Source organism: Poeciliopsis prolifica, unplaced genomic scaffold (assembly GCF_027474105.1).
Source record: "Poeciliopsis prolifica strain line A6 unplaced genomic scaffold, Auburn_PproV2 SCAFFOLD001, whole genome shotgun sequence".
Lineage (NCBI taxonomy): Eukaryota > Metazoa > Chordata > Actinopteri > Cyprinodontiformes > Poeciliidae > Poeciliopsis > Poeciliopsis prolifica.
Window position 1 is genome coordinate 1,064,077 of NW_026562376.1, and position 25,664 is coordinate 1,089,740.

The 25,664-nt window shown below is 40.9% G+C and overlaps 1 protein-coding gene across 4 annotated transcripts; it reads left to right on the plus strand.

Moving 5' to 3' along the window:
• The first annotated feature begins 7,479 nt into the window (after window positions 1–7,479).
• dyrk4 (dual-specificity tyrosine-(Y)-phosphorylation regulated kinase 4) lies at window positions 7,480–24,821 on the plus strand. Of its 4 annotated transcripts, none has more exons than XM_055028541.1 (14): window positions 7,480–7,601; window positions 14,160–14,243; window positions 16,262–16,408; window positions 16,508–16,658; window positions 16,975–17,138; window positions 18,180–18,316; window positions 18,783–18,923; window positions 20,474–20,612; window positions 20,724–20,805; window positions 21,400–21,572; window positions 21,758–21,818; window positions 22,595–22,724; window positions 22,800–22,996; window positions 23,573–24,821. In XM_055028541.1, exons 1-14 carry the CDS (start codon window positions 7,512–7,514, stop codon window positions 23,779–23,781), a joined length of 1,905 nt encoding a protein of 634 aa, XP_054884516.1. In that variant the 5' UTR covers window positions 7,480–7,511; the 3' UTR covers window positions 23,782–24,821. The 4 variants fall into 4 exon arrangements, with proteins under 4 accessions (XP_054884516.1, XP_054884534.1, XP_054884525.1 ...); XM_055028559.1 differs by having other exon boundaries at window positions 7,489–7,601; window positions 22,800–22,945; XM_055028550.1 differs by lacking the exon at window positions 7,480–7,601 and adding an exon at window positions 10,342–10,756.
• The last annotated feature ends 843 nt before the right edge of the window (window positions 24,822–25,664 follow it).

The following is a 25,664-nucleotide window of genomic DNA, read 5'->3' on the forward strand; positions in this document are numbered from 1 at the left end:
ATAATTTAAGACTTAGCGCTTACATAACTGTTTTTACACCTTAAAGCTGCACTAGGTAACAATTTTACTGATTTGTTAAAAATGTCACAATGTTTTTATGATGTAAAGCACTTTGAACTGCCTTGTTAATGTAAAGATGCTGCCCTGGGTGGTTGCCCATGTCAGCCAGATTAGAAATTGGCGCTAAGCTAAAGATGAGCGTTGCTGTTGGTGGAAGTGTGCAAACCATTAGATATAGTGTTTGACCTTTGACATCGTTTCTATTTAAATCTACTGTCTGAGGTGTTAGTAATTGTAATAATAACTTAAATAACAGAAAATTTTAAATATATTTGTTGTTGAGCTCCTATGTCTATTCAGTAATTTAGAAGGAATGATTTTTGGATTGAACATGTTGCTTATTTTGTCGATTATCTAGTTTTTGATTGACTCCCATCTCTAGTATAAATTAGTGAAGGGGTGAATTAATCCTAAAAAAATAAAACAGATTATTAATTATGGCGTTCACATGGTTTAGTTTACAATTACAGCTTGAAACTTGTTTTTAGTTTCAATAATTCACTAAAAGTAATTTCATTTATCATCCTCCCGAACATTAACTGTCTAAATACAGTTAATTTAAAATTGCAGCTGATGACATTCTTCATGTCTCATACAAAGCAGTTCATATTTCAGTAAAATATTGGAATAAGATTGAGACTCCTCCTCCTGATTGAGTTGCATAACCATCATGAATAATCAGGATTAACCTTTAAGCCCTGCATGTGGGCTCTCCGGCTGGAATTAATTAGTATTTACCTGCAGCTTCTTCGACCCAGAAAAATTTTAGTTTTCTCTTGTTTACATCTGCATCAGATAAACAGCAAGAACCTAAAGCCAGAGACTGTTGCCTTGTTGCCCTCAATGCCTGTGATGGAAGGTGATTGGTAGACAAAAGGCCTTATGGGTGGAGATGAGGCTTCAGATGCTCATGTTACCTGTGTGATCTGGCCCAGCAGGTCATCACCCCAGTAAGACCAAAGAGACTGGAAACTCTGCATCACTGGGTTGAGGAAGCAAAAGGAGGGAGTCTGCAGGCTTCAGCAAGGTGAACGTTTTTCACCACTCGCTTAACCCAAACTGAACAACGACAGTGACAAAAGTTGAATAGTTTTTGCGTTGCGTCGTTTGCCCATGTGCTCAAATTCATGTGTACGAGCTCGAAACTTCACACTCAAGCAAAAGGGACAGGGAGAGCGATGGTCGCCTCGCCACAAACATATCATAGAAACATCGGCTCCCGTTTATCAAACCCTATAAAAAACTAGCTATTGAGCAAGGTAGCTACGAGCTGCTAATGTTAGCCTCACCTGACTTGAGTCACAGAACGTAAAGATGTCTGCTCCATGTGACTTAGTGTTTTGCCGGCAGAAATGTCACGCACAAAAAATTGTTTATATAATTTTAATTAGTTCTCTTGGACAAAATTTAAGACATTTGATAAACGTATTTAAGGCTAACTCGCATTTTCTAAAATTAATTTACAACTTTTTAAGGCATACATTTTAGATTAAGATCTTTTTAGGGCTTCAGTGTTTTTAAATTGCTCAGCTGTCCCACAGTGGCCACCAGGGGGCGCTCAAGGGCCTCTGAAACTTCAAGGGAAAATGAGGAAAAGGCCAAAAATAAAATATCAAATAAATTTTTGATTAGAAGTTTTTTTTTAATATCATAAGATATAAACTGTTGTTGAATCATTATTATAAAATCTAAGTTAAAATAACTTGTGTCATAAACTTCATCAACCGGCTTTGATCCTCAAGCAGAACGAAATGAAAAGTTTCTCATTACAAAAAGAGCAAAGGACCGTCCAGCAGCAAAATGCTGCAAAACCCCTGAAACCTGAAATCAGAAGTTATGAGGCAAAATAGTGAATAAATGTGAGAAAAAACAAATTGGTGTTTCTGTTTATATTGTGTAGCGTGTCTGAGTGTTTGCAGTGAGCTAATTCAGTTTGGGAACCCTGACCCAGGCCGAGATCCTTCTGCTTGGAGCGTCTCATTCTGTTGCGGCAATATTTTAACCATTTGCAGAAAAGCCACGGCATATGAGACATAGTAGACATGCCGCGCTGTCATCACCCACAGCGGCCTGCTGATGCATGCAGTCACCTCCATCCTCGGGTTCTGAGACCAGAGCCGGGGCATTCAGATCAACACCTGCCCCGCTCCCTGCAGGTGCTGCAGCTGCCACTCCTCAGCGCATTTGCAGCAGTTAAACTTTGCTTTCTACATGCGCATCTGCACAGCTCTAGCTCTGAACCGGGTTAAGCTTCGTGGCAGACAGGTTCTCATTCTGCAGCTGGCTGGCCCTGACATGGGGCCCTGGATCCAGTCTCATACCAGGAAGGGAAGGCAGCAAAGCCTGGATGAAAGGATGATTAATGAGGTAAGACTGATAACTGTAAAGAGAAACACAGCTGACCAAAAGGTCAGAGTTTGAGCTGTCCAGGAACTGCCTGCTAACCTGCAAAACACTGAATATCTTCTTGTCAGTTTTTCACTTGCTTTGAACAGAATATGACTAAATGTCATCGTTTACTTTAGTCATGAATTAGCTGCCGTGCTTCAATAGCAGTAAACTGTTTGAAGTCCTGTTTCTATTTACAGGTTTTTTATTGCAAGATGATTATTGTTGCTTAAAATATTAATGTTTTTAACTGAAACCTTTATTACAACTCATGCAATTTTCCATAAAACTTAAACATATTTTAAGCTTCATTAATAGTTACCCTAATAATTTATTTGCACTGACACTGAATATTTATTATTATGAAAAGGCATTTCATGGAAATTAATTTTAAACAAATTACATGAACAGTGGTGCTCTGTAAATTATCCTTCTTTATCTCCCAATTTATTTTCGAATGCTGCTTTGAGTGTTCAGGTATTAAACTAACATTATCATGGCATTCAAGCTAATGAGTGCATCGAGTTTTAACTGGAAATGACTGCTCATATATTTCTGCATCGTTTTTGCAGAAATTCATTCTCTGAGCAAGTGACATTTTATATCAGCCTTAGATTCATTTTTGAGTCCTGTTTTTATTTTTTTCGTCCAGCCATCTGGTAATCAGAGCCACATGAAGTGACCTGTGTCCCAGTTCTGGTTTTTCTGTCAGTCTGGGTCTGAAACAGGAAGCTCTTCTGTGTTCATGGATTTTACTAAACGAGTAATGCATTATAGAGAGGATTATGCTCTCTATGTAGGTGGTCCCGGCGGGTCATCATGGCTGACAGATACTGCATGTCGTAGTAGGTCAACCTCCGTCTCCTGTCGCCGTCCCCTTTTATATAAAATACACAAATCCAATCGGGTCGCAATTTACCTCCAGACTGAGATCTGGGTCCAAACAGGGAGAGCAGTAATACTGGCCAGCCGAGTTTATCCATGACATCGCTCACGCTCAAAGTTAATGGTCTTAATGAGAAAATGAAGGAAAGAATAAAAGTGAAACTTCAGCATCCAACAAAGTGAGGCAGCGCTTAATTTCTATTCCCCTCAGATCTGAAACAAACTCCCTGAAAACCTGAGATATGCAGAACCTGGTGATTACTGGAAACGGTACAGTTCACTGCAGCTTTCCCATAAAGCTTAAAAATTATTTTATCAAATACTTTTTCATCAAATCTTTTGAAGGTGCAGAAAAAAACTATTCTATGGACGGCCAGAAGTTGTAATCCAGTCAGCCACCGGAGAAGGGCGTTTCGCTCATCACGTATATTCTGATTAATTCTTTAGGAATCCTCTGCATCCATCAGCAATATTGATATTTTTTATTTAAGGAAAAGTCGAGACTGCTAAGCTAACCTAAAACTTATAATTTAAGTTAGTTGTTTTAAATATAAGCTGATGTAATTTGATAGAGAACTTTTCGGAATAGTTTTGAATAAATGTTGTGCTTGCTTTTACCATCTTTTGGTCTTTTCACATAATTCAAACAGAATCTTTTGAAGGAATTGTTTCTGAATCAAATTGTGACCCTAAAAATCAGAATTGAATCAAATTGCTGGACACTGAAAGATTCTCTTAGTTTTCTGCTTTCAGATTTTGTTGCAGTTTCCACTGTTTCTTCTGTATATCAAACTGAATCTAACTGATGAGCTGCTGTCAGATTACAGGCAGACAAGCAGCATACTGCAGAGCAATTCCTTCATTCCCCTTATTTATCAAACTAATGTCAAACTTTTCTCTCTGGTGGAGGAACCATTCCTCATGGATGCTATGAAAAATCAGCTGCATCCTAAAAGAGTCGCAAATTTGCTCAAAATACTCAGACATAATCACCCACTCCACCGATGCTGAATACGATGAGTTTTCCAGGCATATGGTGACACTTTATAGCAAAATCAAGCAACTATGTCACCCACAGTTATTACAAAATTCTTTATGCATAAAACATGACTTAAAAAAATGTATGCATTGTCAGTGGCGCCCTCAGAAAATGTTAATAGTGGTGACCAGGCCAGTAAAAATACTGGGGGGACAGATTTTAAAAAATCGACCTTCATATGTTGTTAGATTTTTTATTATTTAGCTTTTGTGTATTATGTTTAAGGATTAGTGGCACTGAACTAATAGCTTCTGTTAATACTTCTGTTGGTATTGCGTTTTAGCGCTTGCACTAAAGCTTGCGTTTTAGTGCAAGCTTTTGGTAGAATGCTTAATTTCCCGGGGGCGCCATTGCACTTGCAAGCATTTACTTGCATTACAAGCGTTTAGGCACCCAATGGAGATTGAAGGATTCCACAAACATGCATGAAAGAATCACGTAACACTCCAGGTATGTTTATAGTCAAGAATGATTATGAAACACATTAAAGCTAATTTTACCCCATCTTTAGACCTAGTAAAGTTTTTGGCATGTAGAGATGGAGTAAAACGTTACCATAAACACTAAGTGTAAGAAGTGCCATTAACATGTGAGTCACAATTGATCCTCAGAGTGCGTGTGAGTGTGTCAACTCGTGAACGTGACCTACATCAAAGATGGTGTAACGAAGAAGCTGCTGGGCCTCTAAATGTGCAGATGGTGCAGAACAGCTTCCAGGTCAGGCTGCCCGGCTGCTCCCTGCTGGACAGACGCTGGTCGGGTGGCAGAGTTTGGCCCCCGTGACACCTGCCGGCCCGCCAGTACCGCTCCCAGAAGGCTCATCTGGCCCGACGCAGCACGTCCAACCACCTGCCGCGCTGACCTCCTGGCTTACACTCAAGCTTTGCTGCTCTCATGCAGGATGCGTTGTTTTTAAAGATGAGCAGTGACAGCGTAAAGGAGCTTCTGTCCTACAGCATGCCGGACCCGGCTGACGGGGCAGTAATGAAATACAGAACGCCCTCTTCTGGGCCTTCATGCTTCGGAAATAGCAACATTTTTCCTGTCACCAAAACATGTTGATTTACAGATTATATTTTTGGTGTCTGGGTGAAACTGCCATGAGCAAAGATACTTGCGTTTATTTCTGATGTGTCAATTGCTATCAAAACAACGTGTTAAATATGAAGCGCTGCACTTTAATCTGCCCGATAACTGGAGGTTAAACAGACAAGTGGCATTTAGTCCCTTCCAGTTTGTCATTTATTAACCAGCTGAGAATAAAGCTGTAGGGCAGCGAGGGCCAGACTTACAGGATCAGGTTTGTTAGCATGTTTCAGCAACATGCCACTTCTATGGGCTTTAAATAAAAAACATGGCAATTAATCAATGTTCAAGTTATTAATATAAGACAGCTCAGAATAGGATTTCTGCATTTTGCGTCAAGGCAGCTTGGCGAACCTCATCCTGGTAATTTAAGTGACAATTTTATGCAAAAATATTTTTTGTTTAAATATAAACTAATGGAACCGTGTAGATTTGTTTTAAATCAATGTTCTATTTGGTTACAGTCTTTTCCTGTTGTCAGTTATACATAAGACGTCAAGAGTATCTTGATAGTTTGAATAGATAACTTTGTTTCTGAATTGAAAATCCTTTATAATTGAGTCAAAACCTTAAAAATCAGATTTGAATCACTAGACATTAAACCATAGTTCACATGGTACAATTTTTTGTTCTGATTTTCCCGTTCCACTAATCTTAGAACATTTGGTGTTCTAAGATAATCACTTAAGATAATCATAATCGATCATCCTGACAACCCGATTGTCCTAACTCTTGTATTGGGACCAACTCCACCATCTGCTCCACCTCCATCTGTTTTCTCTGCTGTGAGTCAAACCAACCTGTTGCCCTCCCGGCCTGTGGGGGCGCTGCACCTAGAACCACTGAAGGAAACGACACAAAACCTCTGACACTGAGAGCAACTTCCTGCTTCACCAGATGGAAACAAGATGGAGGTGTCGGATTTGAGAATTTCTCTTTAGTCTGGCTAAAGAGAAATTCTGCTGCTAACGTTAGGCTAGCATGTTTGTTTTGGTTGTATTTACCCAGAATGCCCTGGGCTTTAGTTTACTTGCTTCCTTTAGAGCAGTCGCCCGTCTGCTTGCTTCCCATATGCATTCGAACCAAACCAGAGTTTATGTCAGCAGAACCCAGATCGAGGTTTGTAGGTGGACCAGAGTTCGATTAGCCTCAACAACCCAACTGAACCTAGACAAACAAAGTGGAGTTTGATTAAAATCAACTAAACAGGGCTGGTGTGAATGCATCTTTAAAGAGTCACATCTCTATTATATTAAGTAATTACAATCTAAATGTAACTTGTGTAGCTCTCTGTTCTGTGCGGTTTAAGCCTGACAGCGAAGGTATAAAAGGTGTAGGATGAGATGAGGAGAAGCAGGCGAGGGGCGTCGCGTCCCACTAGCTTTGTCTCCAGGATACGGTGGCAAGTGTGAAGGAAGAGGAAAGTTTCAGGCACGTGTTGAGCCACACGGGAGGCCCATTAAAGCAGAACCTCCTCCCTGTCTGACTTCCTCCGCCCCAGGAGGAGCTCACCTGGGAGCGTGATGGGCTCTGCACTCCCTCCTCCACATATCCACCCTAAAGGAAGTGCCAGGCCCCTGCTGCTCCGTCTCCGGCTCAGGATGGCAGGACGGGTCTCCAGCTGAATCCATACGTCAGCGGCGACCGCCAAGGCGAGGAACACTTCCTCACCGCAGCCATCGCTTCTCCTTTTTGTCTGCTTGACGCCAAGCCGTCCGCCTACATCCAGAAACGGAGAAAAATAGTTTGCAAAGGCGCTGAGATGTAGGTATCTAAAAATAGACGATGCAGATGGAGAATCCCAGGAAGTACTGAGTTAGGATCTGCTCCTGTGAAGAAAAGGAGGAGGGGGTGCTTTGCTACATGCAGAGGACCAGAGGAGCAAAAGTTAAGTCTCGAAGGAAAAAATCTGGCCTAAGATTTCAATGACCCAGATCCTGGCTCTGCAGACAACCAGGTGTTTGCTTTACTTCCTCCTCTCTGGCTGGAGATGCTGTTTGGAGGTTGAGGTGGCTCTCAGACGGCGTTGGTGACAGAATGGGGAAGACCTGCCATGTGGGACGACGGGACCTCACCTGGCTGCTGTGGATTTAGGCTGCTCCACTGTTGCTTCCTGGGCCGGAACAGGAGGGTCCAGCCGGAGGTACGTATGAAGGCCAGTCCTTGTCACTCAACCAATTCTTTCAACGGGGATTTTGACAGCTCATAATCTGGCCGACAAGGTTATAACTGCTGTGGTTCTTTCTCTCTGTTCTGAGTCAAACCAGCCTGTTCCCCTCCTGGCCTGTGGGAGCGCTACACTGAGAACCACTGAAGGAAACAACACAAAAACCTCTAAAGAAGAAACTGAGAAAACGTTCTTCTTTACCAAATGAAACTAAATTAAGGTGTCAAATTTTAGTGTTGGAGGATTTCTCTTTAGTCTTTGGTTTCAAGACCAGGAGCCATTTCTCCTGCAAGTGCTAGGCTAGCTTGTTAGCTTTGGTTGCATTTACCCAGAATGCCATGCACTGTGGTCCACTTTCTGCTTTTGGAGTGGTCTCCAGTCTACTTTGTATTCACATGCATTCAAACTGAACCAGAGTTCACTTCAACTGAAGCCAGACTGAGGTTTGGAGGAGGACTGGAGTCACTTTTTTGGTTTGATTTCTCATTCAGCTGTGGTGAGATGTTTGTTTTCTGCAGCTCCTATCATTACTGCTCAGGGAAGATTTAGCGCTTCCTTGTTTAACACAGCCTGCATGTTATGTGGCTTTATTATGTCAGAAATGTTTTTTTGCATTCTGCTCAACCTGCAGGGAGCAAAAACACTCAATTCAACCGTACAGGTTGGTGCATAATGACACATTTTACCCTGCTGAGGTGGATTTTCTTCGTTACACATGCAAATAGACATGATTGCATGTGCATGACTGTCCTGCTGCAAGGCAGCGTTGCTATAACGGCGCTGCCGCCGTCTGTTGTGTAATTCATGTCAGTATAAAGATTTAGTTTTTTATTATGAAACTTGTGTAATTTAACTGTAGCTGACAGGTGAAAGGAGGGGATTGGTTGCTCATCCCTCAGTGTGAGCAGGACCGTTACATAACCGCATCATCTCATCAGATTCATCCTACTAATCATCACATGGAGCCACTGAGCTGTTTTCCTCCTGCAGATGCAGATTAGTCACTTCAAAACAACTTCTTCCATTTATGTAATTGGAGTGAGTCGATTGTTTTCCTTTTTTTTCTTGTTTTCTTGGAACCAATTAGATAAAACCTGCAGATTTAAAAAGTTCAGGATCCCGCAGAAAAAGCTTTTCTGCTTTTTGGTTCCAGAAAATCTTGCAGTTTTTTGTTGGATTTTAGGCAACAAAGCAGATAATAATTATGATGTGGAAGAATTTATATTCAGCCAGCTTTACCTTGATAAATATAAATGTAACTGAATGAAGCAGTGTGTAATTTAATCACAGTCTAAGCGCAGCTGTTCTGTTTCTGGCCTTGGAGAACAAACTGTGTGTATTTAAAGCGTTTGGACGCAGCAGGAGGATCCGGTGCAGCGCCGGGAGATCCTCACAGGTGGAGGCTGATTCAGTGATCTGTGCTGCTGGATCGCCTTCTACATTATGAAACCACAAGATTCAGCTAAATATACGACATTATGAGGGCTGGAAAACCAACGTGTCATATAGAGACTTTTAGAAGGACAGATCTAGAAAGTTAAGTCTAGAAAAGGAGTTTCTGTTCCATTTTTTATTCTTTCTATTGGCCAGTGAGTCTGAGTGCTAATGCATGTCTGGCTTTTAAGATGTTTATGTAAAAATGTTTAAAAACAAATGATCTCTTATCTGGGTTTTCATTTGTGAAGTTATATATTCACAAATTAAAAGCAATAATTTGGATTATTTAGCATGTAGTAGGAAAAAATAGGAATTTATTTTTCAAAGTCATTATTTTATTAATTTATAAAAATAGTTTCCAAGCTAATGATTTAGTATTTTTGTTATGATGATTATTATTTTATTTTATTTAGTTAGCAAGATAAATATTTAGATAAATAGCAAAAATTAATTTGGTTACAGAATGGTTAGTTAGTATGCTAAATATTTAGTTTGGAAACTTAATATTGAGTTTAATAACTGAATAACTAGTTTGAAGCTAAATCTTAAGTTAGAAAACTAAATAATTTTGTTCGGGGCTAAATTTTTAGTTAGCAAAAAATATTTAGCTACAAACTAAATATTCAGTTAACAAGCTAAATATTTAGTTACTAACTAAACCAAACTAAATATTGATCTTGCAAATTCAATATTCCGTTTGAAACATTGAATGAACAGATGGCATAGTGAAATATGAAAATGAACTCATTTCTTCTGATTTCAGGCTAAATAACCCAAATTATTGCTGTTAATTTATGGTTGTAACTAAACTGCAGCCTTTGCTTTGTCCTTCAGTTCTTCATAAAACTGATTTTTGCGGTTGTGACGTAATGCATCAAGATCTGCATCCTCCCGCATTGACGTTGTAAGTTCACATTGCGACCATTTAAAGATTTTAAATCAACTCATTGTGATTATATTTAAAATTTCCTCTTAAAACATGTTTTTACAGCTTTTCTTCTAATGTGACCATGGATTCAATTTCCTCCTCTGACAAACATCCAAAATAGCAACTATTGCACAGAGAACGATTAGATTTACAGCTTGACTACATGAGACGCCTTGCTTGGGTAGGAGGCTCTCCGTCATCTTGAGAGCAATCTGTCTGCGTGTTATTTACTGTGTCTGCGCGCAGAGCCGCGCCGCGCCGCCCTGCGCGCCGGCCGCGCCAAGCCGCCCTGCGCAGAGCCGCGCCGCCCTGCGCAGAGCCGCGCCGAGCCGCCCTGCGCAGAGCCGCGCCGCCCTGCGCGCCGGCCGCGCATCAACCTCTCCTCTCTCACAAAGCGCCTCGGTCATAATAGGCTGGTTGGAGGTGGACGGACTTTCAAAAACAGACCTATATCGGTCCATCCCCAGCTGTCAGCGGGAACCCGAACAGGTGGCTCCTCCGGGCACCCGTCGACAGCTTGTCGCGCTCGCTAATCTCCGTTGTGACGACAGCGCATTACCCGGTGCGCGTAAAACCGGGAGTGCGGGAGGTTTGGGTTGGGATTGTCATCAGTCACCAGGATTTTACTCATCGCTGCGGATTCACCACAAAGACAGATTTCTGGACAGTCTGCACCTGAGCTGGAAATAATGACTCTTCATTGGATTTTATGAAGTTTGAGCTGCAAAGTCTGAGAGGAAACATGTTGCCAGAAATAAACAACAGGGTGAGTTTGGAATAAACTGTATTTCATGACAATTTTATATTGGCTGAAAAGATTAAAGTGGATAATTGATCATTTCGGAAATATTCCACACATCATAACTAAACCTGAGTGGGAGGTGGACGGTTTCTGCCTGGATACAGACTCAAGCTTAAAGTTTTAGATTCACCTGAAAATGAAGTTAGAGCTGGAATCAACCTCTAGCTTAAAATTGACCTGGTTTGTGGCTTTGTAGTGTGAATTTTTGCAAAGTTTGAGAATATTTCTGGTTTCTCCTCGTTGTCGTCCAACCTGCACCTGATTTCAAACTTCTGCCTCTTTGCTCCTGAACGCATGCCAAGTTCTGATGAAAAATCTGATCCATTTCTATTTCAGTCGTTGTTTCGCCCCATTTATTTCAGTGTTTGTTGTGCTGACAGATTCCATCAGTCTAAATGTGTTGCGGTGTGTTTTTCACTCCGTACATGGGGACTGATTAAATTTAACTGTTGCTGCTCCAGAATCATAACGGACTAAAGTTGTGGTAATTGCTCAGCTTTTGGGCTCCTGGTTGGCAGCTGAGCGCAGGTCAGAATCTGCAGCAGAGATGACAGGATGTTCTGATTTTACCCTGATAATTAACCGTCTGACAGGTCGGGGTGTGAAAGGTTTACAGTTTGTTGATGTTTACTGTGGTTGCTGTTTTATTGCCTCGCATGAAGCTCTTCTCTCACTTTTGCAAGGGTCAAGCAAAGCCCTGCAGCTGCATGGACAAAGTCAGCGTTACTGCAGGTTCTCCGTCGGCAGCTGTGCATCACACACCTGGAATCGGCAACTTGATTCGTTCCAGTTATAAACTCTGGGATCGTTTTTCACTGCTTTTAGCTGCAGGCGTCACTTTGGACCGATTTGGTGCTTATCAAGATTCATGTCAGCTGATATTTGGTTAAGTTTGATTCACCTGGGACACGTCTTCACCTGCCTGCTGCTCATGAGCTTACGGCTGATCTCCACAGCCGGCCTGCCACAGTGACCCACATGCTGTCACACACTGAACCTCAGAGGTCAGAACGCAACCAGACCACATGAACTTTAACCTCCTGAATGAACAGGAGCTTCCACAATTAATTACTATAAAACTAAACTCACACAAGAAAACTCAGTTACTAAAAGACATTTAAAAAGTGCCTTACAGTTCTGTAAAAGATCCAAACAAAATCGCACATCAGAGTTTGTGCACAGATCCAAACTTATTTATTCACAGCAGATATACAGGACTTTTCTCAAATGGGGGTTGAGTTATAATCCTAAACAATGTCCCGTAAAATTTGACACAGTGTCAGATGGGAGCATCAGTTTCTGCTTTGTTCATGTCAGAGACGTTGGGCTGACCACCAGAGGAAACAAACAAAATGGCCGCCTGCAGTGTTTAGAAAACATTCCTGCTTGATGTTTGGCTCACAGCCGGAGAACAATCAGCTCAGAAAATGGATTTTAGTTCAGAAATGTTACATTATGACAAAGACCAACTCTAAATTAGCTGGTACACACAGTGCCAGCATGTTAATGGAAAGTTGAGTGGATGGAAAAAGTGTGGTTAAAAAGGTGCCCATGCTTTCATTTAAAACTGTGGAGCTGAGAGAAAGAAGAAACAAATTTGAGTTTGAGGTCTGAATTTTGGCTTCATTAGCTGTTAGCAGAGGCATCAATTACAATTTTCACCATATAAAAACCAGATCTGCTGATTCTGACTGTTTTTTCTGAAAAATTGCTAACAATCAGCCAACCCTGTGTCACAGCAGAGCTAAAGAAGAAAAACATTCCCATTTCTAAAGCCCTTTATGGACACCAGTCGCATTAAGAAACGAGTTGCTGCACACAGTGCCTGTATTTCCAAATTTATTGGCATCTTGTTACTTTTATTGAACAAAAAGAGGAGAAATTTAATCATTTGAATTGATAACAATAAATCAAAATTAATTTCTGAGGTTATTTTCTGGTCGAGGAAGTTTTCCCTCGGTGGCATGCAGGTTGCTTCGCTGCGGCCTCCGGGGGTCAGAAATGCTTTGCGATTACGATGTGGAAGCTGCACCTGCAGCCAGCGCAGCTGTCATCCTGATCAGCGCTGGACGGGCTTTAGATAAATCTGCACCTGAAGATAAGCCGTTATTCAGCCGCATGCTGTCACCCAGCAGAGGCTGATTAATGCGGCACGTGTAAGCCGGCTCTGCCCTGCATGGCGCCTGAATCCTTCAGGGCTGACCGGCCCGCGGCTCTACAGGCTTTCATTATAGTTCAGTTTCATTATGTTTCGTCTCTTTCATTTAGTTTTAGTTTTTACAGTGTGTTCGCTCGTATTTATTAGTTACATATGGTTTAGTTTTTATTATAATGGTAGTTTTAGTTTTTCACACTTAAATTTAAAAAGGTCAACGTACTGTATAATGGTTATACGTGTATCGATTGGGTAATGAAAATGTCATTTTCTAAAAGTATATTCTTGTTGAATCGACTCTTTTGCTGCCGCCATTTTGCAGACTGAAATACTTCCAGATATTTTTAAACTGCATCAATAAAGTCTAACTTAAAATACTTGTTTTAAGATGACCTATTTTCCTGCACAGTGTTATAATTCTCTAAATGAATTATGTCATAATTTAGTTAAAAGATTTTCAGTAGAAAATTGTGTTGGACTCTGGTGGACTCATTGCGTACAACAAAACCTTTAGTTTTACAATATTCTCATGTCTTATGAGATTAAATGTGTTATTAGACTGTATAATGCTATATGCCATGTTCATCATCTTGACAGATAGAATATGCTGCGCTGTAATTTGGGAACTGCTGCCCAAAACTGCTTGTGTGGGAGAAAAACTATCTATTTTGCATCAGTTCAAAATGCTAAACAATGTTTTAGTTTTTAGAAACACATGAAAACATTTTCAGATAATAAAAATGTTTTCATTTTTAGTTAGCTTAGTGAACTATGATAAACTGCTTTATCATAGTTTAAATAAATGTTCTTAACCTCGTTGTGCTGCAGCCTTTGTTTTCTGGGACACTGGGAGTTTTTTTGCCTCCTGATCTCCTGATGGACGCACAAACGGAAGCACACCTGCAGAGCGCAGGGAGCGCCGTTGTTGCTGGGTTTTTGCAGGAGCCGTCTATTTTCGGATCACTGTGCATTATTTTTACTAGCCTGGTTATAACCCGGCTCAGATGCCCAGAGGCTGTGGGTTGCTAAAGAGGCTGGAGAACCCAGCCAGCACAAACCAGCAGTTTGATGATTATTTCACTCAGCTCCTTCCAGCACTTGCATTTGTTGAAACCATCGCTATAAAACATCATTCTGTGCAAAAGTCATATTTCCTTTGTTTTTCTGTTTTGTTGAACATTTTTCATGAAATTTGTCCCGTTTCTCCTGCAGGCGTCTCGGCCAGAGGCGTTCCCTCACCCCCACCGACTCCCAGTGGAGGGCAGCCGCATCGGACTAAACCGACCCTGCTCACAGGTCAGCTGCTGCAGCAACGCATCCCATCCCAGCGTGATGCTGCTGCAGCAACGCATCCCAGCGTGATGCTGCTGCAGCATCTTTTTCCACTGGTGCTGAAACCATCAGCAGAAGCCTGAATCCTTCCACACATGTAATGACTTGTTTTCATCAGTTAGTTTTTAGCAGCAGGTGTCCTGATGAAACTGTTGCTGCAGACGCATGCGTGGTGTTAGGAGCCATTTCCAGCCAAAACTTCACAATAACTTATTTAGTCATAGCAGAAAACTCATGGGTTCATTTTCAGTCATATTTTCATTCATTCATCTGTAAATGTCACAATTTCAAACCAATTATTTAGTTAGCAAGTTAACTTAGCGATCCAAATACTTAGCTTGAAGCTAAATACTTAGTTGAAAACATAAATATTTAGTTTAATATTTAGTTAGCAAGCTATATATTTGGTCAACCGACTTAAGTATTCAGATTTAGTTGAATAAATTTATACATTTTAGCATGAATCCAAATATTTAGTTGGAAGTTAGATATTTTAATGTTGAGCTAATATCCACATTCAGTTGCTGAGAACCAGAAGTTGACCACCAAAATAAAAGCCTGGTATTCCAAGCCTCTTTACGAACCTAATAAAACAGAAGATGAGCCGTTTTGAAGGGAATAAAGACGTTGATGAATCTACAGCAGTGATGCCTCAGAAGGAGCTGCTTTTATTTTGATAATGCATTCTGATTAAATATTTAAGAACTAAATGTTGAGTTAGCTCAAAGCTAAATATTTAAATGGGAGCTCAATATTTAGTTTAAATATATTATCCTGCTAACTAAATTAATGTATATTTTGTCTGAAACACATTTATGAATGAATGAATAACTTGGTTAACATATTAAATGTTTCTCTGTTACGACAGCCTAAATAAATCTGATTATTGCTGATATTTGTTTGCAGAACGTGTACATACTCACGTCTCGCTGCCTCTCATTCAACAGCATCATATTTAAACGTCATGTTCCCTCAGTCAGGTTGCCTGTTGTGGCATGAGCCTGTGGCTATATTTAGCCTTATCTCCATGCATCATAACCAAGTTAGCAGATCTGCTGCAGCTGATCACATCAAATTTAATCATATAAATATCTGCTGCAGAAACAAATGACTCAGAGCAAAGTATGCAGCAGTTTACTACAGACGTTAGGCGGTTTCTGTGTCGTGGGACAGACAGGACGTTCATTTTGTCCGTTATTGTAGGACCTGAGCGCCGCATGGCTGCAACACATGTAATCGTGCTGCGAGAGCAATCACAGTGTCAGGCAGAGAAAAGCAGGTTGCTTCCCCACAAAGACGCCGCAGACAGGCCCTGTCAAAGCCCGCCGCCGAGGCGGTCCTCAGCCGTAATTCCAGCCGCTGCCTGCGGGGGTCCTGGACACCTGAGCCGCCATGACGGGGGTGGAAACTGAATTAACTGATGAGAAACAACCAGAACCAGAACCAGACTCCTTATACAGAGAGAGAGGGGAAATCCTGCAGCTCAGTGTCTAAAAACAACTGCATAAAGTTTTTCATTTAGCGGTCAATGTTTTTAAGTTTTTGTGAAAGTTTTCCACCATCCATTTGTTTTGTTTTTTGTCACAATTAAATGTTTCAGATGATCAAACTAGTTTTAATAGGCCAAGAAAACCTGCCTCAGTTAAGGTCAGAGGTCAGCATTTTACCTACAGCATCACTTCACCAGCAGCAGCTTGTTAATTAAATATGTAGTTTAGTAAAAACTGAGTCAGAATTAACCTCCATTGTTCCTCCTATCAGAGGCTAAATAATTCAAACTATTGCTGTTCATTTCTGACTGGTTCCCAGTACAGAATGAGTTCCAGTCACCAACCAGTGATTCAGTTACAGCAGATTCACTCCATCTGCATTGTTAAGTTTTTCCATATATATAATTTTCATATCATTTATTCCTTCTTTTCTGGAACTGGACTAAATGTTGATTCCAGTGATTCTTAAACCAGTTTTTCTGTGAATTGCAGAAGTTCAGCTCCGGTTTGGGGTCCCTGCCGCAGCTGGAGACGCCGGTGGTCCAGGTTGTCGTCAGCAACGCCAAAAACCAGCAGCAGCAGTCGGACAGCGTCCTGCCGCAGATCTCCAACAAAGGAGGTCAAAACAACTACCAGACGGTGAGCCCGACATTCACAGCTTCACCTGCAGATGGCAGCAGATCCTAAACGCTCTCAACTGCCTTTAGAAAAACTGAACGTTTTCTCTTTTTGCGGAAGGTCGAGAGGTCAAAGTCAACTCAGCAGTTCACGATGCGTTACGGCGCAGCGACGGACAAGGCGGCCATGTCGCGTAACGGGAAGGCGCTTGGAAACAAGGTGGAGAAGGAGCGAGCGTACGAAGGGCAGCGGCTGCCCATGTCGCCTGCAGGTGAGTTAGCTTCATTAATGTGCAGCGCGGGTGTCCAAACTGTGGCCCGGGGGCCATTTGCGGTCCCACTGGACTGCCGTCCAAAAATAATAGAGATTTAGACCCCAGCTCAGATGGGAGCTTTTTATTTTTAAGTAGAACTATTGGAGACAAATCTTTTTCAGGGCTGCACCGATTGGAGTTTCTTCAGTTTTCGCTGATAACCGATCCTAAAATAACTGGACCTGCCGATGCCAACTTTGGCTAATACTGATATTTTTGGGACTACGTTTCTGATTTTAACGTAGCGCTGCCTGCTCCCGTTTTCCTTCCTCAGAGGCGCTGAGTAACTTCCGGGAGCGGCTGACGGAGTTCGAGCAGCAGGAGGTCAGCGACTTCGCCGAGGTCTGGTTCCTGGGTCTGGGCTCGCAGAAGATCGAAGGCTCCCAGGGAGCGGCGCAGAACAACGGATACGACGACGAACACGGGAGCTACGTCCGGGTAAAGCTACCGACGCTTCGCTAAAGGGTCGTAAACAGGTCAATACGGCTGACAGGTGTCACTCAGGACGGCGCTTAGTGTTGGCAGGGAGCGCTGAGCGTCGCTCCGAGGTGAACCTGGAGTCCTTGTGACAGAAACCTCGTTCTGTCCGGCTTTGCTCCTGGATGCAGAGCGAGCCTCGCTGAGGCCGAGCGGCTGGACGTCTGACCGACGGCTGGACCGCCAGATGATCCGGACTGAACCTGCTGACCCACTTTGATTTACACTTTCAATGTCAACTTCTTGTGACAGCGACGCCTGAAGGCCGTTTATCCTGGAGCTGCACCGGCTGAACGACCCTTAGAGGGTTATTCTGTTCTGGGTTTGATCTGCAGGGTTTTCTGTATGTATGTTTCAGTGCATCATCACAGTGAAGCTGCAACTTCAGTTGATTATTTCAAAATGCACTAATTCTGAAAATTAAATGATTAATCAAATTTAAAAGAAAAATTTGACAAATTTTTAATTTAAGCAACAATAAAAATACATTTTAAAAATCATTTAATTTCCCTTTGGTATCAATAAAGTATTTTGAATTTGAAATAAGCAAATGATTAATTTTTTAAATAAGAAAATAAACATTTTATTTCCTAAATTGCAGCAACACGTTCCTGTAGTTTGACCTGCCGCTAATAAAATCCTCCAACATGAACCTGTGAGACGCTGCAGCCGTCCTGCTGGACTGACCTGCTGATTATTTTATTGATAACAGGATTGAAAAGGCAGTTCAGGATATTTTGTCTGCAGAACCAGGAGGAGTTCTGGTTAGAACAGATTTACAGACAAACGTTTCTTCTTCTTAAATGTAAGATGTTTATATTTTTGTGCAGTTTTGGTTTCATTCATGCTCTGAGGGTGTTGTTCTCTCTGCAAATGGCTTTTTAAAAGTTCTCCAGTTATTGATTGATCGATTACTAAATTGGTTTATGGTTATTTGAGTCATGGATTGATCATGGTTGATCTGATTAATCCTGTTCACGTTGTCACCTCTGCTGCCTTCAGGTGCTCCATGACCACATCGCGTACCGGTTTGAAGTTCTGGAAGTGATCGGGAAAGGTTCCTTTGGCCAGGTCCTAAAATGTCTGGACCACAAGAACAACGAACTCGTCGCCATCAAGATGATTCGCAACAAGAAAAGGTTCACACTTCCTGCTTCTGTTCATTTCATTTCTGATTTATCTGCCATCGTTTAAAAGCCTCTCCGGCAGCCATCTTTTGGCATTTATTCAACATCTGATAGCGTTGTAATATCCTCCCACATAGTGCACCGTGATCAGTTTACGTTTTACGAGTCTGCCAATTTGTTGAGACCAGATTTAGCCTGCTGGAAGTCGGCGCTATGTGGTGTTAGCTTACCTTTCCTTCCCCACTGACTGACACAGTTGGATATAGATGCCTGTTAGTTAGAGCCGTGAGCCTTTGGGGTTTTCCACCACTTCAGTGATGCAGAAATCAAAATGGATGCAAAGTGCCACAGATTTCTGTCATCAACTTTATCCTGAAACATCCGCGTTCAGGCTCTGAATAAAACACGTTTTCCTTTTAGTTTCAGGTCTGGTTCCTGGGTCTGGAACCGTTTAAACAGATTTCTGCGTTTCCTGCAGATTTCATCACCAAGCTCTAGTGGAGCTGAAGATTCTGGAAGTGATAAAGAAGAAAGACAAAGACAACCTGCACAACGTGATCCACATGAAGGAGCACTTTTACTTCCGGAACCACCTCTGCATCTCCTTTGAGCTCCTCGGGTCAGTACCAGCAACAGATGATCAATTCTGATGAATAATTGATCCTCTAATTGGAGGCGTGTCACCTCTAACTCGTTCAAGCCCCAACCTTGAACCCGACTCTCTGGATTCCTAGTTTCACTGGCAGCTGGCTGGACGGAGGAGCTGAGCGATTTCCTTTGTGTGTAAACCACTGATCTGCATTTTAAAGGATGAAGTTTTATGTGCGGCTCAGTCTGAGTGACCTTTAGGGGACGCCTTGGACTAGCACCTTGTCTAACATTACTGTCACTGTATCCTTTAGTTAAAGCCTTGATCACGGCCTATCTCTTTCCCCATCATGCTTCATGGTGCGAAGGATCCAGTTGCATTTACTCTGAAGAGCTTTATGCTTATCACAAGATGCAGGAAATAGCACAGATCCAGTCTGTTCCTGAGAGCACAATCAGCTCATTTCCAGGCAGGTTCTTAATATGAGTCCAGAAATGTTCACTTCTGCTTATTATTCAGATTAGTTTAAAAGTTTCTATCTAAAGAAATCCAGCAGAGCATCGAGTCAGGAGACACGTCTCCATTATACACAAATCCAACATGTTGAAGAATAACAGTTTGGTGTTTTTATTAAATAAGAAATGCCATTAAAATCACTAATGAATCAATTAATAAGTCAATCAAATTTATTTGTAAAACACATTTCTGTGTCATGGCAGTTAAAAATGATTTGCACCATTTAAATGTAATGCTAACTAGTCTAGCTGTTAACAACAGGCATGCTAGCTGCAGTGGAGCAAAGACCAAGGGGTGGGAGAGCGGGCGCATGATTGACAGCACTAAGCCCCGCCTCCTGGCTCTGATTGATTATTTCTAGATCATACTAGGAAGAGGTGAGGATCTCCATATTTCTTCTATGATTATCAGTCATTAACTGTCACAACATGGCAACAGTTTCATCAGATATGTGAACATTAAAGTTGCAGCTTTAAGCTGATTCATTTTCATATTTCCTGTTAGCACAAATTTAAGGTCAACGGAAACACAGATATGACTCCTGCTGGACGTAGCGACAGACGATTGCTTACGTTTGGTTGTTAACTTTAAAGCATGTGGTGACCGTGGAGAGAAAAAAACTCCACATTAACAGGGAGAAATCTCCAGCAGAACCAGAACCAGAACCTGGTTTGAGAAGACGGAGCAGAGACGCAGAAGGAAGCAGAATAACTGAACCGGGGGTACTTTCTGTTTCCTGAAAGTAAGGAATCACAGCCAATCAGAACCCAGACCAGGTGCAGCTTTTACTGGGATGAGAAAACTGAGAGAAAACAAAATCAGCAGCTTAAATATTGCAAGATGGAGAGTAGTAGGAGAAGAAAGTGAGGAAAAGCTTTCTTCTGTCCTGCAGGAGCCTAACTACAGGGATAACTCAGGGTGACCTCAACCCTCTACATGAGGCAACGTTTTACATTCTTCCTTCTGCAGCAACAACATAAAAAAGAAATCAAATTTAAAGACTGATTTAATAAATCCTGTGTTCTTTAGCAGCCTGATGAATCCTGCCTTATCCCTTCTGACAGAGTGAACCTTTATGAGCTGATAAAAAAAAACAACTTCCAAGGCTTCAGCCTGGCGCTGATCCGGCGGTTCGCCCACGCCCTGCTGCGCTGCCTGCAGATGCTGCACCGGGAGAAGATCATCCACTGCGACCTCAAACCGGTACGGAGCTGCCTCAGCTGTTTCACCGCCTCAGCATGAGAGCAGGGAGCGCCCTCCTGTGGACAGCAGCAGTACTGCAGCCATCTGAAGGGTGTGAAACTGTCTCCACAGGAGAACATCCTGCTGTCTCAGCGAGGGCCGGGGAACATCAAGGTGGTCGACTTCGGATCGAGCTGCTACGAACAGCAAAGAGGTAAAAAAAAAAACACAGCAAAGATTATTTAAGCCATTTAAATGGTCAGTAATTTATTAGAACAGAAAATAATTGATCAGAATCACTTTATTTCCATTGCCAGCAAACAAGTTCACAGGCTAGAAAAAAGGTTTGATATAATAGTCAAAATAAAAATATACAAAATGCAGCAGGTGGATAACATGGTTATGCCAGAGTCATTCATACTTATATATATTTATTATATTGATTCATTCATATCAAATATAGAATTAATTGTAATTAACATCCAACAAGGATGTCAGGAGTTGTTTTCTGGTTGAAGTAACCAATCACACGCCAGGGTCTCTATAACAGCAGCCAATCAGATGTCAAGGTCTTAATTCCGTTGACAGTTTATAAATTAATTCACAATGAGCTTCAGCACAGAAACATAAAAGAATTTATTAAATAATTAATGCTAATTTTTACAACTAAAAATGGAGGCACAATTCTATTCTTAATAAATGATTTCTGTATTTTCAGTTTTAGTAAATTAATGAAACATTTAAAAAATCATGTTATTTATTGTAACATGATCTCTTTCTCTTCTTTCCTCTGTGTCACCATCGTTAGTGTACACCTACATCCAGAGTCGCTTCTACCGCTCCCCAGAGGTCATCCTGGGTCACCCCTACAGCATGGCCATCGACATGTGGAGCCTGGGCTGCATCCTGGCGGAGCTCTACACTGGCTACCCGCTGTTCCCCGGGGAGAGCGAGGTGGAGCAGATCGCCTGCATCATGGAGGTGGGACCCCAGAAACCCAAACTCTGACAAACAAAATGGTTCAACAAAACTTTCCAAACCAGCTTTCACTGATGTGGAAAAGTTTTTCTTCTAAATTTAAAAGACAGAAAAACCTGAAAAGGAGGAAAATACTTCAGAACTTGTTACGTCTTGTTGACTTAAAGACTTGTTTTTGTCCCTTGCAGGTTCTCGGGACGCCTCCGAATGATTTTGTCCAGTCGGCATCAAGGAGGAAATTATTCTTCGGTAAGAATTTTATTTCTGTGTTTTTATTCAGCCAGCTTCCTGACCTGAAATGATGAAATTTTCTGACTTCTGAGAAAAAAAGTATTTTTTTCAGTGATCCTAATCCTTTTCCGTAGAAACAGTCACTAGATGAAAAAGAGTGTTGGGGATCAAAATTTGAATCAATGTCTGGCTTATGTAATTATTCATAATAGTAATTTATCATTAATTAAATGATTAACAATTAGCTAATTAAACATGTTGCTGTGGAATAAATATTGAAATGTGACGATCTTCAGTCAGAGGCCTCTTCAGAGTCCTTGGTAGACTGACTGCTACTGGAGGTCAGTCCTATTGATGACTAAATTTAATTTACCTCCAGCAACATGTGAAGTATTTTTTAAATTTTACTTGAATTTGAGTTCATTGCATGTAGGAGATGCTTCCTGTTTTTCTGCACGTTAAAAATCAAACATTTATCATAAAAATGCAGCTTTGCGAATTTGCAGAATTTGACGGGAACGTTGGGAACGTTCCTGTTCACAGTTGATAACCAGTGAAAACAGTTAAGAGCACAATATATAGATAACTATCTGTAGTTTCTTCTCTCCATTCTTAATGTCATCGGCCACAAACAACCAACATCTCACAAGAGAAGTTTTCTGTTGAGGTGAATCTTTAGGATTTTTCCAAGTCTTTCTTTTGCAGCTGCTATTCCTTTATTTGTCCGTTCACCTTCACTGAATCCTATTTTATGAGTCTGTGTTTTTAAATGCACGGCTGCATTATGACTGCAGACTCCAAAGGAAACCCGAGGAACATCACTAACAGCAAAGGGAAGAAAAGGAAACCCGACTCCGTCGAGATGTCAGCGGCGCTGAAAACCAACGATCCGTTGTTCCTGGACTTCATCCAGCGCTGCCTCGCGTGAGTTTAAACATTTCTGGACTCCGCAGAGCTTCTCTTTGCTCTCTGGATGAGACTCTTTGCTTTGCTTTTCAGTTGGGATCCAGCGAAGAGGATGACTCCCGATGAAGGGCTGCAGCACCAGTGGATCCTGGAAGGAAACTTCAACAAACTGAGATCCAGAACCAAGCCGACAGCGAAGAGCTGCAGCAGCGCAGACAGACAAGCAAACAGCAGGCCTGGTGAGAGGAACGCGCGCTGGGGAATAAACGCAAAACAATGCACCAGTACACGTGAGGAAATGCTTCTGCTAATTATTGATCACCCAATCAATGCTTCAAATTTATTTATTTGTATTATTTTTAAACTTTTCCATACACAAGTCAAAATTAAAGAAAAAAAGTACACAAAGATGAAATTAGTACTGAAATAGATAATTGATATTTAATTTCCTGTCGTTGTCAAGAACACAAAGTATGGAGTGAAAAAGTTTAGGTAGATTATCAAACCTTCATTTTGTAAAACAAAACAAAAACAAAGCAGCAGAAACTTTTTCCATACATGTCATTAAATTTCAGCTGAGTCAAAAACAGTCAAATGTTTATCTGTAGTACAACAATCTATGTATACATAATCACAAAGCAAGGCTTTGTGACCTTTTTGACCTGAAAAAACTGAAACTACTAATACTATATCTAATAAAATTAAACTATATTTAACTAATAAAAACTAGGAGCCACACTTTAAAACTAATTCAAATTGAATTAGACAAACTAAAAGTTACATTGAAATAAAACTGAACTATAATTTTAAAAATGCCTAGAGCTGTAATAACCGTGGTGTTTGCACTGTTTTTGTTTTTTGCACAGCGGAGAAGGTCGGTGCAGAACATGGCAGCAATGACAAGCTGAAGAGGGGCGGCTCCGAGGTCGGATCAAAGATGGCGTCCGGCGAACGCCTGCGGCCCCTCGGCGCCTCAGCGGAGGAGGAAGTGTGTGAAAGCGAAGGCGGTGAGCGGCCGGTCCACATCGTCATCAAACCTCAAGAAGAAATGAGCACAGAGCGGAAAGACGGCTAGCAGGCCTGGAGGACCGGGATGCCTTCAGGGCCGCTGGGAAATACGGATGTTCTGGTCCTGACTAACAGGAAGAAAACCTGAATTCAGTGAAGTGGTTTTTTTTCTACATGATGAGAGAAACTCAGGAGAAAAAACATCAACGACGACAGACATCTTCTGGTTTTGGTAGCTGGTCAGATTTAAGTTTCATAGAAATCGTGATCCAGTTTCATTTCATCACATCTGAATCATGAAACTTTATTTACTACTTATTAGAGTTACGGCAGCATCTGGACCTGCCTGATATCATTTCTAGAATCAAATCTTTGCTTCAGAAGAACGAAAGCTGGAAAACGTAGAAAATTTCCTACTGCTGCTTGTTCATTTCTCCTCATGTTAGTGTGAAAAAGCTGAAATATTGAGTTCAATAACGGCTGAGCCAAATGATTTTTATCATGACAGCAAAGAAACATTTATCATACATTTTAATTGATTAAGTTGATAACTTGTGTTATTATTTATTGTGGAATAGTTTGTTTCATTGAACTAAACCCTGAAATGTGGATTTTTAAAGAGAATCTATTGTATATATTTCTGCTGTCTTTTCTTATAAATATGTAAAATGGAGCAGATTTTAAAATTAGACAAGGTTCTACTTGTTGTGTTGTTACTGAATGCTCACTTTGTATGTCCGTTATTCCTAATATTTTTATATTAGAAGCAAAAAGACAATCCTGTTATTGATAGTTTGTGCCTTGCAGTATTAGAGATCCAGCACTTTATTGTTGCTTTGTTGACATTTCCTGTCCAGATTTGTGCCGTTCTGCCAGGATCCCTTTTATTTATCAGAAAGATTCTCCAACTTTATTGGTTGCTAAAAATTCATTTAAACTGATTTTATTTGTTGTTGTTTTTTTTTACAGATCCAGCTTGTAGAAAAGCACATATCAAAATATATGGGCTAAATAATTTAATCCTTAGATGAAAGAAAGAAAGTCATTTCTATGTATTTTATGCTGCAATAAATGTTGTTCAAAAAGCATTTTGTTTCAATAATTTTACATTTTTCTCACTCATGTCATGTGTTGTACACCCAGGATTCAACCTGATACCAAATTAAGATATGTTTCTTTTTTTAGTCCAAAGTTTTCAGGTACTGATTGTAATATTGATGACAAATAAATAAATTTATTTAAATAAAAAGCAAATGAAAGTGGTGTCAAAAATAATAGGGTGGTGCACGTGTTTCGCTGCAGTTTGACTAACTGGATTTTAAAAAATCCAGTTATTGTAAAATATGCATTTCATAACAGCCTAACATGTGGAGAATTAAAACATAATGTAGTTTTAATGACAAAGTTCATACAATTCTGATTTCTTTTTGTCTTTGTCTGTGTTTAATCCAAACCCTTGAAACTGAACAATGTCATTCATTTTGCAGCTATTTGAATAGTTGAGAAACAAACATCCGTGTTTTAATGGGGCTGTAAAGTCACTGGGGTCTGCATCATTTCCACTTCGTTACACGTCATGTGAGCGAAGTCTGAGAAATATCTGGAGCTGAAAATTATACGCAACATATCCTGTCACATCGACCAGATAAAAACATGGGAAGAGTTAAGTGAGTTAATAAAAAATAAGTCCCAAATTAATGCTGAACTTAATAATAAGCTAATAAATATCCGAGATTTGGGTTTAACTGCTCGTCTCACTAAAAGATATAACCAGCTGTTTGTGTTTTTATGTCTCCCTAACAGATTGTCCCTGTTTTTATGCGACTCTCACTACTTGTGTTGAACGTTCATTCTTTCCGCTGATGTATATTTTAAAAAGTTTCGAGCTATGCTTCCACCAACTCTCCCGCCGGTGGACTAGAATGGAGCGAATCCCGCATTTGATACGCC